The sequence below is a fragment of the Sceloporus occidentalis genome, unplaced genomic scaffold, assembly GCF_023333645.1.
Source record: "Sceloporus occidentalis isolate IW3139 unplaced genomic scaffold, rSceOcc1.0.p SCAF_4, whole genome shotgun sequence".
Lineage (NCBI taxonomy): Eukaryota > Metazoa > Chordata > Lepidosauria > Squamata > Phrynosomatidae > Sceloporus > Sceloporus occidentalis.
This window is the reverse complement of record NW_028316984.1, coordinates 47092281-47109760: the sequence shown is the minus strand read 5'-3', so window position 1 is coordinate 47109760 and position 17480 is coordinate 47092281. Positions and strand designations below refer to the sequence as shown.

Here is a 17480-nt window from a genome sequence, read left to right as displayed (position 1 = left end):
CTAGTGTACCTCACTACTAGTTAGACTAGGGTTGATGGGAACTGGAGTCCAACAACATATGGCCACCAGTTTCCCAGCTTCACTCTGGTGGAAATTCTCAATTTGGGGCCTTGTACTGTAAACAGGATCTTGAAGCTATTCATACCAACCACCAACATACCAACCACCAACATTTCCCTACACATATTTCCATGTCTGTGTGCTCTTTACACATGGTCCATCAATTTCTACAGGGTCTCCAAATCCTAATCCCACATCAAGGCAGGGCTTTCTAAAACTAGCCTGAAAAATAAATGATTTTTTAAAAAAGGAAGAGAAGGGAGACACAAAGGAATTAATCTCTCACCTTTTGTTGGCAGCTGTGCCGTGATGTTCATGTTACACAGGTCTCCCTGGCAGCATTCAACTGCTTGGTCAGGAGATGGAGGCGTTTTGCAAGTCATCTTCCCTTGTTCATAGACTCGGAAGCATCCTTTCTGGGACACTTTAGCACCATTATTGATGCTCAGGGAGGCAAAGCACTGATGGCCTCTGCAGCGTACTCCATTCCCACATGACATGCCTTCACACACACATTCATAGTCAGCTATTAGTTTGAGCTCATCATCTGCAGGGTAGAAAGAAGGGAAACATCATTTCAGCAGGTCCACTAGAAGCAAATAAATGCATTCTGGTCTATTTCCAACAAAGATTTCTTTGGTTCAGCAACTCTGTCAGCATTACTCACTTCTCCCTCTTCCCTCCAGTAGTGCTAGAATGAGAAAGTAACTGCAAGCTGATCAGCATCTGCACAGGATAAAAGAGGACCCAGTGTACTCTGATGAATTGCATGGGGTGGGTGTTTCCACATTTGCAGGCTTTGGCCTGCACAGACTTTTACAAAAAGTTAAACAGAGTTCACAGCAAAAACATACAAATTGGCATGCAGGCTTGATTCTCCAGAACTGCAGAAACACTGACCTCTTCCCCTCACCACTCAACAGAACTGAAAGGCTTGGAAATAGAGTCGCAGCCCAACACTCAAACCACTACACCATAGTGGTTCCTATAGCTATTCACAAAATTCCCCCAACTGGACAGTGATTCCCAAACTTTGGTCTTCCAGATGTTTTGGACTTGATTGTTGATTAGGCTGGCTCGTGCTTCTGGGAGCTGAAGGCCAAAACATCTGCAGGATCCAAGTTTGTAACCCCCTCCTTTATAACAAAGCTGGGAAGGTAGGAACCTTTGGGCTTTTCAAATGTTTTGGACTCCAGCTCTCAAAAGTCCCAGCTGGCACAGACAAAAGTAAGGGGCTTTGGTAACTGTAGTTAACCACTTTGAAAAAGAAGGCAGTTTTCCTGATCTAAAACCTAACCATCATCCAAAGTGAACCATTGTTCTGTATCTGCCCAGATTCTGTTTTCACAACTGCACTCATATTCCCAAAGTGACCAGCATGTATTGGCAGATTAAAGTTCCTGTATGCTTTTCTTTTTTCTCCAGACTCTTCGGTGAGACCAGGACCACAAAGCTACCTTAGCAGTTTTGGTTTGGAAAGGAGGCCCTTTACCATTTAGCCATGGATTTTGTAACAGACTCAAGAAGCAGCAACCCACTTCATATTTTTTTTTTTATTTCGAGTATTTATACCCTGCTCTACAGCCACAAAGGCTTTCAGAGCGGCTCGACAGTTCCCTGCCTTCAGATTTTCGGTCTAAAAAGACATGATGCAAAAGGAGAAAGAAATGGCAGTGAGGAAGGGATTAGGTCCAGCAAATACTGCTGGTTCTTCTCTCCTTCCAAGGCCAAAGTGGTAGCTGTTAAGGAGGCTGGCCTTTCGTTTGCCTAGGGCCAAGGCACGGTGGGGCTGTACATGCCCCTTCTTCATATACTTCATATGTTACACAAGACCACATTAGCGCAACAAGTATCTTTAGAAAGGGATAAACCAAAGTGTACTCCCCTGCCTGGTAAAAGTTCCTAGTTTTTATGTAAGTTATGGAGAGACATGTATTGCACCTTGAGGGACAGGATATTCAAATAACGCTTATTTCAGAATGTGGCAAGGGGAGGGGGGGAGAGAATCCATGGTTTTATTAGAAAGAGACTCAGAGTAGCTACACTATAAAATTATACCAGTGTGATACCAGTTTAACTGCCATACTTCTGTCCTATAGAATTCTGGCTTTTATAGTTTGTTTGTGGTACTTAACTTCTTTGCTCTTAAGAGATCTGTGATGAGAAATGTCCAGAGAGCTCTAGAACTTTCCAGCAGAAAATATGAATTTTTATTTGGGAGGGGCTCATATGCTATCTAGGAATGTGGAGATATTTTTTACCAGCTTCGGCTGATACGCCAGCTGTGCCCTTTTCTGGAAGTAAGGGATCTCAAGACTGTTGTGCACGCGCTGGTAACCTCATGCCTTGACTTCTGTAATGCGCTCTACATGGGGCTATCCTTGTGCCTGGTTCGGAAACTACAGTTGGTTCAAAACATGGCAGCCAGGCTTGTGTCAGGAACATCTAGAAGGGACCATATCACCCCAGTTCTGAGGTCCCTCCACTGGCTGCCTATTGGTTTCCGGGCCCAGTACAAGGTGTTGGTTATTACCTTTAAAGCCCTAAGTGGCTTAGGTCCAAGCTATCTCATAGACCGCCTCTTCCCATACAATCCTTTCCGCGCCCTCCGGTCCTCTGGGAGGAACTTGTTGCAGCATCAAAAATCGAGGTTTGCTGCGACCTCCCGGAGGGCTTTTTCTGCTGTCGCCCCCAGGCTCTGGAACGACCTGCCGGACGAGATCCGTCAATTAACATCTTTGGACAGCTTCAAAAAGGCTGTCAAGACAGATCTCTTCAGGCAGGCCTTCCCAGACTGAAATATCCCAGCCTCAGGATCTCAGGATCTCCCCCCTCCTCAGTAATGTCTCCAAAGCCCCCTTTTCTTTTCTTTAGAACTGAAGTTGCAGTGGTTTGTTGGTTGGTATTGTTTAATTTATTGTTATTTTAACTAGTTATTGTGGTTTTAAATTAGATATGTAGTTTAATAACTTTTTAAGGGGGGAGGGAAATATATTGTTTTTATGCTGTATGTTATTTTAATGTTGTAAACCGCCCGGATTGGTTTGCCACAGGGCGGTATATAAATAAAAATTATTATTATTATTATTATTATTATTATTATTATTATTACCACCACATTTTGGGCCTGCTCAGGCCAATTTAAGCCCAGGAAATGCCTTTTTCTGTTGTTTATTTTAAGAGGCCTCTTCTGAGCCTAAAATGGCCCACGGCGACCTAAAAATGTGAGAAAAATGCCTCCCATTCCCCTCTATTCCCCCCCAACAAGCAACCAATATCATTTGGACAGAACAAGAGTTGAATAGCACACTTATGGTCACCTGTCCCCAACCCCACAAAGCCACTATGGATATATTAAGACACCTTTCCTTTCAGGAGTGAGTGAGAAAGTGAACGGGACAGAAACTAACACTGCGCTAATAGCAGTGTAATGCTATGGATGGAGAAGTATGATGTTGTGCACAATTGTGCACTTCTGATTTGGAGTAGCAATACGGAAAAGGGTTCAGCTCTTTAATATGCACAAAAGCCCTCTTTGAATCTTTACAGCATAGAATTTCCTCTCAAATAGGTCACAAGAAGAGCATTTTATGCAGATCAGAGTTGCAAGGTTCTGAGTCCAAAACAAAGATGAGAGACGGGTTCTTTCCATGCCATTTAAGACTAAAAAAACCCTTCTGAAAGAAAACTGTTTCATTTCTTGTACAGCATGTGTTCCTCTCTAGACTCTATAGCCCATTCAAATCTTTCCCATTTTAGGGTGATAGCATAATGGGAAATTGAATTATATTATGACAGTGATCAGAAATATAATGCAAGTTTAGAAAGAGGAATACATGCTACTTCTGTCCATGTTCTAGAGCAGTGGTTCCCAAACTTTGGTCCTCCAGATGTTTTGGACTTGAGCTCCTAGAATCCTTGACTGTTGGACAAGATGGCTGGGGTTTCTGGGAGTTGAAGTCCAAAATACCTGAAATACAAAAGTTTGGGAATCACTGTTCTAGATGCAGTGATTCAGAGTTCTCTACAAACATTGGGCTCCTTAAACTTAGAAGACAAGGCTTTTTACTAAATGGCCAGTGATACAAGCTAGTGCTGCAATATATAATGTGCCTGCACCAAGCGTGAAGTTGTCATCTGCGGTTTGAGTTTCCACGGAAAGCAAAACCTGGCTTTCTTAATAGGTACACATGCATATGGTGGCACAAACGGGAGCACTGAAAAGAATGGGACTTAAGGTCCTGCGTTTTTCACTATCCATGGGGGGATCCAGAACAGATAGCAAGGGTGCACTGTATTATTATAGACAGCAATTTCATCCTAATAACAGTCTTTATATTTTACAAATTTGACGAAGTTTGCATATAATTATGGCTAGAGTTCAGAGACATTACTTTTTGACTACAGCTCCCAGAATCCCCCATTTAGCTAAGCCGATAAAAAAAGGAAGTTCAATAACCTATGAAATCACAAGTTTGAATCTTTTCTATGCCACAAGCTCAAGGAGGAGAAGAAAATACTACTTCCAAGAAAGCCACACTTCCTCTCTTTTGGTACTTCTGTACTAGGGAAAAAATACCATCCTATTGAACAAGATTTTTGTTTCAGAGTTGTAACTACAGCACAGGAGTAGATCTAACTACAGCATAGGAAAATATACTGTATATCCACAGTACTCAAACAATGTACCTGCCAACAGTGTGTCCCACAAAAGCCACAGTTTCCTGGCTCCTTTGGAACATTAAACTGAAAGGTCTGTTGGGTACTGAATCCACCTGTGTTTTGGGAGGGCTATGACTATAAACTTTCACATTACCTGATCCTGATATTGAAAATGAGAAACTCATTGGGGAAAGAAAGAAATACAAGTTGGAATTGTCTGCTGAGGTCTGTGTTGCACAATTTCACACATACTTAACTGAGTAGCAGAGGGGCTAAGGAACCCTGTTAGTGACTTGAGAAGGTAAGTAATGGGACACTAGCATCGTGTCCTGATGTGCATTATCCTTTTCTGCATCAGGTCTCACTGTACACTGGGTCGTTAGATACAAGCATCACTTTGCTGGCTCCCCTACTATAACCTAACAGCTAAATGCAGACGTTGCGAAACTGCTTGTTCCTATTTCCTGATACCTAAGTCCACTTACAAAGACACAAGCCCCCAAGTGAATTCCAGCCACCATTATCAAGAAGGCATCTTCTGGCACTTTAAAGACGAAAAGGCATTGTTAGGGTTTTTTATTGTCTTTTTTATTTTATTACTCATTTCATTTTATTTTATCAGTTTTTAAAATGCTACTAGATTTTGTTTTGTTTTTCCTGCAGCACATTAACATGGCAAACACTCACTCTTGGGAGTAATTAATAAATAATCACTTCAGATAGAGGTGTAAGGCTTAAGACACTTGAGGAGAGAGGAATTATAGATTTTTCTGCTACAAGGGCATCAATGTGTCAAAGGACCTCCACAGAGAGACCAGATATCAGCATAAGACAGCAACAGCAATCACAGTTGATCATGCCCAAATCGTAACTTCATCACCTTTCTATCTCACCCTTGGAAAATAAATGTTTTAGAGTCACAGAATGACAGGGTTGAAAAGAAACCCAAGGACTGTCTAGTCTAACTCCCTGCCATATAGCAATATAGAACTAAAGCATTCCTGGAAAATGGCCACCCAACCTCTGTAAAGACCTCTGAGGAAGTAAGCACTGTGTTTCATTGTTGAACAGTGGTGTCACTGGGGGGGGGGGGGGGAGATGTGGGCCACACCAGGTGACACTCCAGAATGGGGGTGACACCCGGTCAGTCCCCACACACCATCCTCCACACTGTCGGCTACACATGCCGCCCTGTTCCCTAGGTGTGCACGCCTCTCCCTGCACATGCAAGTGCTTCCTCAGCGCACAAGAGCATCTCTCTGTCCACAAGCATCTGCTTCATCTCCCTGTGCGTGCTTTGTTCCCCAAGCACTGTTCCGTCCTTTTCCTCATCAAGAGAAGGATGGGCCGGCTTGAGGAGAGGGCGCTTTCCCCAGAAAGCTGCCCCAAAACGCACCAGAAGTCCCACACCGGGTAACACCTGGTGAGTAAACACCCCTGCTGTTGAACAGCTTTTACAGTCAAGTAGTTCTTCCTAATGTATTGGTAGAAACTCTTTTCTTGTCATTTGAACCCACCGGTTGATGTTTTACTCTCTAGAGAAGCAGAAAACAGAGTGGAGTAAAACTAAGGCACAAAACGAAAACAAGGTAGCCAAGGCTGTGCACTTCTGGCTAAGGTACAATGGGCTCTTAGTATCCATGGGGGGTTCCAGAACCTCCTGGTGATACCAAAAAATATGGATGCTCAAGTCAGTATTTAGCATTTCAAATAACTGGGGTGACAAGGTTCGAGCACGAGGAAGGCATTCTTCGTGCACTGTTTCCCACCCTCCCGTCAAGAAGTCTCTGCCAGAATTTACAGTAGATCCTTTTCTGACTTTATTTCCCACCTTTTCAACCTTCCCATCATGAAGCCTCTGCCAGATTTTAAAACTCTTTGCCACTGATCCACCTCAGGGAGGGACAGCAGTAGGAGTCAAGCAAGGTGCTGTATCGGCAGGAAAGGTGTTTACGTTCTGTCAGAAGCTTACTTGTGGGAAAGTAGTTGTTCAAATTCTGGTACACGCTACCTTGTGAGAAAGTTGGAAACTGAGTGAGACAGAAGTGTAAATTCTGGTGGGCTTCCGTGTGAGAAAGTAGGAAAGCAGGAATTTAAATTCTTGAAGCTTCCTTGTGAAAAAGTGGGAAACAGAATGAGGTAGTTCAAATCCTGGAAGAAGCTTCCTTGTAAGATGGTGGGAAACGGAGTGAGGTAGGGGTTTAAATGTTGGCAGCAGCAGAGGTTTAAGTTCTGACTGTGGCTTTGTGGTAGGACTGACTTCCAAGGTGGAGAGAGGCATCGGCTTACTCAGGTCTTGTCTCAGCCTCTGCTAGTGCCCTGGGACCGCTTCTCAGCAGGACCATCACATGTTAAAAAAAAATTAAAGGTTTTTCACTTCATTCCACAGTTGCTCAAATCCGCAACGTCAAACCTGTGGATACCAAGGGCCCACTCTAATACTCTTGTAACACATTACTTCTTAACAATTACCTGTAAAAGTGCCAAAAAAGAAAAAAATCACAGCTTCAAATCCAAAGCCATTGCTGAAAGCCACTGGAATTGATGGTAGCTCAATGATCAAACACAAAACTAAGTCTAACACACAGCAACCTTATACCCATCTCATGGATCTATGTTTGCAATACGGTGACACTATGAAATACCTGCTCAGGTTAGGAGATGAGGGGGAAGTGTACATAATCTGAATACACAAAAATTACTGACAACACATCAAGGACCCCCCCCCCCCCAAAAAAAAAAAAACTGGGGCTAAATCAGGGGGATGAGAAGCAGGAGCTTGGAGCTCAAGCAACAACAGATGCAGACCATTTGAAGTCAGCTTCTACAAGTTGCAGGACAGGAGGCCATGTCAAAACCTTCACTGATGGAAGGAAAGAGATGTGAGGGATTGCTAACAGAAATTCTATGCCTTAAGATATTCTACAAACACAACTGGGGTGAAACTACACAGTGATCTTTGTGCTGAAAGCGTATTTAGAGTGTTGCCATCCACATAGAGTAGCTTCACCAAATCCTGTAGCCCCAGAAAAGCTGGCTGGAATTAGAGAACAACTAATATAATGTTCCTTTTTGGACTACAGCTTCAAGAATCCCTCAGTCAATGCCTGGATTTGCGGGCCAGCAAGATTCCTGCGGGTATGTAGTCCAAAAAAGGTAACTTTTTCAAACTCTGCTCTGGAGTATAAAATTGCATTATAAAGCAGCAGCTGTTGTATTCTTTCCACCCTGCACCAGACCTAATGTATCTGTTGCTGCATCAACCACTTCACAGGGTTAGTTAGGTGCATTAAGCATATACTTTAAAAAATAATGTATTCAAAAAACAATATTGCTGGGATTCTGCTGGAAACAAACAGCTATTCAGCATAGTGTGTGTGTGTGTGTGTGTGTTAGTTCTGGAAGCACAGAACATTCAGCCAACTTTTGTTAGGACAGCAATGCAATTTTAATACATTTTTTAAAAAAATGTCTAGCTTTAATAAGAACTATACTGCCTTAAATATGAGATGGGAGGAAAGCAAATGGTCACTAAGCAAACCAACCTAACTGCACAAAGCAAGAATTTAAAAATAATTCATACCACAGATCCTCAATTCTCAGTGTTTCACTTTTGAGGATACAACCCACAATTTCAATGAGGTGTTATAAGAAAACTGCAACTCTTTCAGTATCATTCTTTCTTCTAAACCAGCTTCCATTTAGAGCCAATACCTAGCCATTCCAATACACGAATCAAAGCATGTGTCCCCATGCCAGGGACTAATAAGGATGCAATAAATCCACCCATACTTTTATGCTCTAGATTCCAAAGGAAGACAACACTCTGGTCTTTTTCATGATTGACATCTAGGGATGCCAGTTCAAGACTGTTGCAGGCCCTGAGGTTTTTAAGCTCAAACCTGAGACCCAGAGACAGCCCCTTATGAAGGCATTAAGAGTTATGCATTAAGAACCAATCATAGTTGTTTACAGTTTGTCATTCAAGAGAATGAGAGGCAGACAGACAGACAGAGAAAACATGTTTTCCTTTTTGGAAATTAAGAGTGTTAGCTAAAGGGGCCATTTCCAGATCAAGATGAAATTAGGGTATTATTCCTTCTTACATACAGTGGAGCCTTGTTATACACTGGGGTTTGGTTCCAAGATCTCCCGTGTATAACAAAATCCGTGTATGCTCAAGTCCCATTGAATATAATGACATAGCAAAATGGTGTCCCTTATAAAAAATGGAAAATCAAGGTTTGATAATTGAAATTTATACTTTAAAACATTTTCAAACTGTGTATGCTTGAATCTGTGTATAAAAAATCCATGTATAAAAAGGGCCGACTGTACTTAAGGAGGTGAGATGAGGAACATTTAATCTAGCCTACTTTCTTCTAACCAGGAGGAAGACATAGAGCAGACTTCTGCTGCCACAACAACTAGTAGAGTTAGGAGAAAGCTAACTAAGTACATCCATAGACATCCATAGGGAATCCTGGTGATGCAGTGTTTAAATGCCTGTACTGCAGCCACAAGGTTGCGAGTTCAATCCCAAGCAATGAGTTGGATCCAAGGTCCACTCAGCCTTGCATCCTTCTGTAGGTCACTAAAATGAGTACGCAGCTTGTTGGGGGCAATTAGCTTATACATTGTCAGCTGCTTAAGGCAGGCCTGCACAACATACAGCCTGCAGGCTGCATGCGGCCCGCAAGGATCTCAAAGACTTCAAGTCTCTTCCATTGAATGAAAGGCAAATAACAAAACCTGGCTACCAAAGCATAAGATTCTACACCACGTGATCAGAGCATTAAAGAGTTAAAGGGGATCACCATAACACACCAGGGAGAAGGCGCTTCTCTGCGTCCACTCAAAGGATGGAGGGTGGGCAGTGGAGGCAAGTGGGCATGAGTCCCTGCTAGCCATCCATACCTCCCTCCTTCTCTCCCTCCCTGAAGGACTTTTGGAGGCAGAGAAGGAGCCATCAACTGAACTGGGGCGTCCATGGCCAGTGAATGAGGGTAGCAGGGATTTTTCAGGGAAACCACGCTCAGCCTGCTTTTGTTTTTTGGGTGGGTGGGGGATCTGAAGGAGCACGGTTGGTGGGTGCATGTCTTTGTGTGCATATGGAGGAAGAAAGGCAAGTCCGGGGGATGCCTAGGGCTTCTCGGTTGATGGCATCCCAGGAGGAAGAGGAGCATGAAAACGTTTCCCAAAATGGGTGCCACTTTCATGCGCAGATTTGGCTGCCTGAATCCCCAAAGGGCCCTGCCAGAGGGCTGCCTCCAGTGCAGCTTCCCCCCCAACTTGCTTTGAGGCAACAATCCTCTCCAGACCTGCTCCCCGCAAAGAGCAAGGAAGGGGCCAAAAGGCAGTGGCGGAGGAGGGTGAAATTAATAATAATGATGTTAATTATAAATAATAATTAGTCATTAATGCTAATTAATTATTAATTATTAATAATAAGTCATTATAATAATTAATTTAAATGTATCTGCAGCCCAAAGAAGTTGGTGATTTTAATTTTGGCCCCTGCCTACTTCCAAGTTGTGCAGGTCTGGCTTAGGGAGTGCTTAGTTCACTGATAAATGGTATAGAAATGTACTTACGATTACTATTGCTATTGCTATAGACACACACACCTGGAAGACTCTACGCAAGTTGCAACAATGGATCAATTAATCATTGCAAACTGTAGCAAGCTACTGCTCTACTAGCAGAGTGGGAGATTTGCATACAACACAACTCCTCTTGCCTGGAGTTGAGCCCACCAAAACCAATGAATCTGCACCTCCATCTGCCGCCCAGAAATGAATACCAATGAAAACTGTTGATTTAGGGCCAGACCCTGAAAAGTGACAAGCACACTGACATGATCAGACAGAGCTATTGATAATTGAGGACATGATAGGTGACACAGGCATACCGTGAAGCCAAATAACCCTGAAAGGCTCAGCCCAGCTATTAATTCATAAGAGGAAGCAAGCACCTCTCTCAACCTAATCCCTTCTCCCCACATTCATGCCACTCTAGTGTTGATCTCATAGTAATTACAGATATAGTCCTATACTTGTTCAGGAGCTGTGCTGCATAAATGGTTAAAAGCATGTCCATTGGTGGGTATCCATCAGCAACCTTGTGGGTGGGTGGCAGCAAACAACACCCCTCTGAGAAATGCCAGTATATTGGTTCTAAGCAGCTCAGAACATGGGGAAAGGTTTTTCTGGTCTACAAGTCCAAGAATTCCCCCTTGTTGGTTGGCTGGAAAGATTCTGGGAGCTATAGGCCTGTTACAGACTGCCAAAATAAAGCTGCTTCGGGTCTCTTTGGAGGTATGCTGTTTAAATGATGTATGCATCCTAAGAATCCGGAAGCTGCACCAAAGCTGCACTCCGGTGCTTAGGAATGGAGTGTGGCTTTGGCGCGACCTCTGGACTCTTAGGACCCATGCATCATTTAAATAGAATACCTCCAAAGAGACCCGAAGCAGCTTTATTTTGGCAGTCTGTAACAGGCCATAGTCTCATAAAATAATGCTTCCAAGCTCTGGTAAAGTAAACATAAAGAGCTTTTTTTAAAAAAAATCTCAGCACTCAGCGGCTCAGAGAACATGAACATTCTCTCTATGATCCCCCCCCCCACGCACACACACACAAACACACATAAATGAACATTTTTTTATTTATAAATCTATGTACTTCACCTTTCTACTTAATTCATGAAGCACATAGGGTGGAATGAAATATTACATTAAGCAAAGTATGAATCTTAAATAATTATGAAATTTTCAGAATGGGATAAATGCTTTATGTATACTTCTTGGTAAATAAAATACAGGTTGACCATCCCTAATCCGGAAATCCAAAATCTGAAAACCTCCAGAAACCAAAAGTTTTTGCCGCCAGCCACCTGCTTCCCTCTTTGAGGTGGTGCTCCTGTTTGTCTCTTCGATCCTCAGTCTCTCCCTAGCCTCATGTCTCACACAGTTAATGAAGGAATAAGATGTGAGGCTAGACAGAGATGAGACTAGATAGAGACACGAGGATCTTGAAATGGCAGGCAGCATGGAGGCATGCCAAGTACTACACTTGGATTCCTGCCATTTCACAGATCCTTTGTCTCTCCCCAGCTACATTCCACTTCAACTTTGCATCTCTTGGGTCTCTCTCCAGCCTCACAACAACAGTATGCACCATGCTACTTGTGTTGTGTATTATGTATATGCACAGGTATTCCAAAATAAAGATACAAAACACAAAATACAAAATACTTCTGGCTCCAATCATTTTGGATAACTGATACTCAGCCTGTATTCACAAGCAAACAACCAAACCAAAAGCCTTCCAATACTACAAAGGTTTTGGGAAACACCTAACCTTGAATGAGGTTAGAACTGAACAGACCTCTAGGGAATGTCACATCCCAGAAACTGCTGCAAGGGAAGGGAAGTTGTCCTGCACGTGCTAAACAGTTTCATTTCTCAAGGCGGAGGGAAACACAGGAGAGCCTCTTCTGATGATTTGAGCAGACCAGGAGTTCCCAATGGCAGTAAAATAACATTCAGACCTGTTGGAAGCACTAAGCAAAATCACCAACATTTTGGATTGAGCCCACAAGCAGTTTAGAAGCCAAGTAAAAGAGATACAGTTATGAAGTAGCATGCAAAAATTCCCAACAAGTGAACAACCAGCTCTGATCACAACCCTGGCTATATCGTTTTTCACCAGCTTCAGCTTTCAAACACTCGAAGAAAGTCCTTGAAAGTAATCCATTACAGTGATCAAAACTAGGTGTAACTGGGGCTTGAGTGATCATAGCCAGGCCCATCTTCTCCAGGAATGATTGCAGCTGACACATCAGATGAAAACTATACAAAAACATTTTTGGCTACAGCCATCACCTGCACAGCCAAGAGCACATCCAAACTGTGTACAGTGGGCCCTTGCCTTATGTGGGGGATCTGTTCCAGACCCCTCCTCCCCGTGCGTAAGGCAAAAAAGCATGTATGCTCGAGCCCCATTATATCCAATGGGGCTCGGGCATGCGCCATGGCTGGGCACACGCGCCATTCTCCCATTTGCCATGCAACTTCAGCATAAGCTGAAAGCCACCTATAGTGAACCCGCGCATGGTACGAGCTTACTGTACTTGATTTTTCAATGGAAAGGTAACCCCATTCAACATGGATGTCATTCCCGGTACACACTTCTTACTAACCAAGACCATGTAAACTAAGCCTCCATTTTCCTACTTCCAGTCCCAGAATTTCCCAGGAAGCATTGCCACTGTGGTGACCCTTTCACACCACACAATTAAAGCTCAACAATACCTCTTATAACTATCATTGTTGCATCTTGTGCAATTTTGGGGCTTGTAGTTTGGTCAGAGTCACCAGAGGGGCCCTCTGGCTGAGGATTCTCAGTGACTTTCTCTAAGTCACCAGTTCCAAGATTCCAGAGAATGTTGTCACAGCAATTAAAGTAGAATCATAGCACTTATTGTGTAGCATGAAAAGGCCCTGACTGGTTCATTAGGAGAAAAAAAAGTAATCTTTCCAAGCTGTAATTCAGACACAGTTTCAGAAGTTCCATAGCCTCACTGGGGCACAATTAAAAAGAATGGTGGTGGAATTTGGTTTCATCATTATACTGATGGCACCAGACGCCAGATCTGTATCTAACTCGTAATTCTTGTTTAGGGTTTGTTGTTATTCTTGTATGCCTTCAAGTAATTTCTAATTATGGCAACCCAAATAATACCTATCATGGGGTTTTCCTGGCAAGATTTTGCAGAGGGGTTTGCCTGAGGCTGAGTGTATGTGACTTCCCTAATTTGAATCCCGGCCTCCAGAGTTGTAGTCCAATGCTTGAACCAGCACATCATGCTGGCTATATTAATAGATGACAACTGCTAGATCAGACCAAAAGTTCCCTGCAGCCCTGCGTCCTGTTCCCACAGAGATCAAGACCATGTCAATGGGATTCTTAGAAGCAGGACCTGAAGGCAAATTCCTTAAACATGAAACAAACATAACATAAGCATCTATGTAAATTAGATGATGAAATATTTTCCACTTTGATTTCTTTACTCAATGCCATGCTCTACCACATATAGAACCCTATGGTCAGAGGTGCTGAAACCTCATCAAACGTGCAGAAAGGAAAAGTATAACAAACCAATAGCCCGTTCCGTACGGGCAGAAAGTATGCGTTCCACACGTACTAGGGTTAGACAGGGGCCTCCCTTCCAGATGGTCCTAAACCTAGTACGCGCAGAGCGCGTACAAAATGGCGGCACCCGTTCTACATGGGCGGCACCATCTTGACGTCACGAACGCTTAGCGTTCGCATGGTGCACGGCACAAATGACGTCGCGAGTGCGCCATTGGCGCCTCACGACGTCACTAGCGCACTGCAATAAGAAGCGCCATTTTGGGGCTTCTTTTTTACGGTGCAGAGGAGCCACGCGGTTTGGCCGCTGGGGCTCCTCCACACTGCAAATGACGGCACCAGCAGACCGCTGATTTCAGGTGGTCTGTAATGCGCCAATGTGACCTTTCTCCTACAGTAGGTTTTTCTGTCACAACTGACTTCATATGTAAAATCCAACATATGGACATTTCTGATTTCTTAGGGCCAGTATAGGTTTCTTAGACCTCATACATACCACTTACATTCAAGGCATACTCCCAAAGTAAAGATTCTTGATAGATTAGTTTGTATTAAGACACTTTAGACAGGATTTTCTCCTTTGGTCCTTCCCTGCTACATATCTGGAGACATTCATCAGTTTCAGTAAATGCTTATTTTTTTAAAAAATGAGGGTTTACAGAGACAGAAGACACATGCAAGCAAAAAGGCTACATTTTCAAGTATGCATGAGTTGTGGAAGCTATGTCACAGGAGACTGCTAAAGTAATCTGTTTTGTTTTTCCTAGTGTATTATTTTCTATGACATTTATGAGTTCAGATGGTATGTTAGAACAAGTCATGTAGTTGTTTAAGCCTAGTTTTAGCATTCCATAAATTAACAGCATGATAAACACAAGCGGAATGTCTTTTACAACTTCCTGCCACCTAGAAGAAGTGGGTAAAAACTTATCCAGGTGTTCTTTTATGAAGGAAAAAAAGGAAGGAAAAAAACAGGGCAAAGAAACAATTTATTATTTAACACTTCACCTGGGCAACAGATCCTAGGATATAGCACTACCTCATTATAAGTTAATTGTCAATGCATTTTTGTTATGAGTCCTCACCAAAATTCTAGTAATCTGAACAGATATATAATTGATATTGGAAGGAATTTTCCTTTCATGCCGGAACTGTATTTACTAAATATGACAACGATAATGGACGCTGTACATGAAAAAAGATATTGGAGGATATTGCTGTATTTAGTTACAGGCGCAAGAACACTTGTAGCTAAATATTGGAAGTCGACACATGCTCCTACTCTGGAGGACTGGTTGTTTAAATTCTTGGAAATCAAAGACATGGATTGTTTAACGGCAACAATTAAAGGTAAATTTAAAGAAAGAACAGAAGAAGATTGGAACCCAGTTAAAAAATACCTAGTAGCAAGATGGGAGATTAAAGAAGATTTGATTTTATGATATTGAATTTCTATTTTTGATTTTGTTGTAGGAAAGGGGAGGGAAGTTGGTTATTTTTTTTTAACATATGGAAGGTTTGGAGTAGAGCCCAAAAGATAATATGACACAGTGTTAAATAATTATGATTCAATTTATAGGCTATGTAAAGTGATATTCAAAACAGTAAGAGGGAAGCGTTACTGGTACCATAGCATGTAAACACAGGAACTGCTGAGGATAATATATTTTATGTTTTCTGGATGTGTATAAATTACTTGCAAATTATCTGTAATATGAACAATGCAAGTTATAGAGAGGCTACAAGGTAAGCCCGCTGTAAAGAAATCTTGCCAAGAAAACCCAATGAAAGGTTAACCTTAAGGTCACCATAAGCTGGAAATGACCTGAAGGCACACATAAACAACCACCAATTACAATGTGCCCATGCCATACATGGTGCACTATGCGCGGTTTCAAGCTTACACTGAAGTCACATGAGAATAAAATATATGGTGCACACGCCTCTGGCACGCACACCGCCACAAGCACACGCCCCATTGTTTTCAATGAGGCGCGAGCATAAGCGTAATTCCCCTTACGCAGGGGGATCTGGAACGGATCCCCCATGTAAGGGAAAGGCCCACTGTATCAGCAGATATTTTGGTGCCTTCCAAATTCATGATACAAAACCCATGACCTAACTCCTACTATTAGTCCTGACTATAGTAGACCCACTCAATCAATCAGGTTTACCTAAGGGTTGTTTTGCCATTCAACAACTTCTTCTACTTGGGACTAAGGTTGGTGCCCTAATAATGCAGTATAAAAATAGGAAATGGTACAGCAGAGGATAAATAACTGAGTCACAATCACAGAACATTTTTAATTCAAATTATTAGAACCACTCCTGGCCTCAAGGGACTGACAAAAAAGAGAAAGAGTGAAGCTCTGCCTCATCCATTTGGTTTAGCTTTCTATTACTGAAATGACATTGTGTATTGTTTGTCTGAATTATCTGGCTATCCCTATAGCACCTTGCAATTAAAAAAAAAGAATAGGTATAAATATGTAATACTCTTGCAACAATTACATGACTGACTATAAAGAATATTAAAATATCTCAACCCACTGAATGGTAAGGCTAACCAGTCATAAAATATCATGGTCATGAATAATTTCAGAACAACAGGCCCACTTTGCAAATGTAAGGAAAAGATTGTCATAGGAACAGGGCAGCCATAGTGAGCTGTTCTGCACTGATGGAGTAATTCAAAGAAGGGGAAGATTTTTCCCCCCTACAAAGGGCTGTGGACAATGAAAATACAGAGAACATGGACGGAAGGTCAATGGTACTCTAAACCACCTATCATCTTAACAACCTTCACTCCTGCAAATATGTGAACTCCCCTCCTCAGGCTGATACCAAATGATAATGTTAGCATATGTGGCAAAATCTTTCAACCTTATTATGGTGTTTGCCTTATTTTCATTCCTTCAGGCTACTTTTTCTGGAGTTGCTTCACTAATTACTTTTCCTCATCATACAATTCCAAAACTTCATGGTTTGTTTGTTTTTTAAATTTTTGTAAAAAAGGTGTCTCTCTTTATCTCTGAGGTTAAGTAATGCCTGACCTTGCAAACATATAATATCTAAAAAGATAACAAGAAGACTGCATAACAGAATCTACTGGACATTCTTGGCCTATCGAAGACTTTCACTTATGTTCACCTCTGAGTAAAACAAGCCTGTACTTAAAAGAGTAAGTGTTATCACTAAAAGCAGAGTGGAGAGGGGAAAATAAAGATATACAAAGCTCAGCTCACACCACAGAAATTGACTGTCTGGAAAGAGAACAGAATGTTGGACTCCTGCTGACCTAAATTTTCCATCTACTTTTCCACTGCTGTTGACTACAAACCAAGAACTTGTTGCTTCAGGTCTCCCGCTTTCCTTGCAGCTTTGTAAATGACAAAGTGATGTTTATGTCAATTGTCTGTTTATACAGCCTGAAACGCTTACTTAGGTGGGATGATCTCATCTTCTTCCCATAACAATTCTCTTTCAGCAGAATCAGCACATGCATACATAAACTGTAACCAAAATCCCCTCACCCCAGGCCTAAATTTGGTCTGACAAACCTGTGAGACTAACAGTTATATATGGGGAGAAGGAGAAAGAGAT

At 42.2% G+C, this 17480-nt stretch overlaps 1 protein-coding gene across 1 annotated transcript in view; it reads right to left on the bottom strand.

Moving 5' to 3' along the window:
• The window catches only part of ACVR1 (activin A receptor type 1), an 89158-nt gene that overhangs the window by 32005 nt on the left and 39673 nt on the right, over positions 1-17480 (bottom strand). The window contains exon 3 of the mRNA XM_089519980.1: positions 347-607. Coding sequence (XP_089376106.1) covers positions 347-607 — 261 coding nt within the window. The remainder of the gene's footprint in view (positions 1-346; positions 608-17480) is intronic.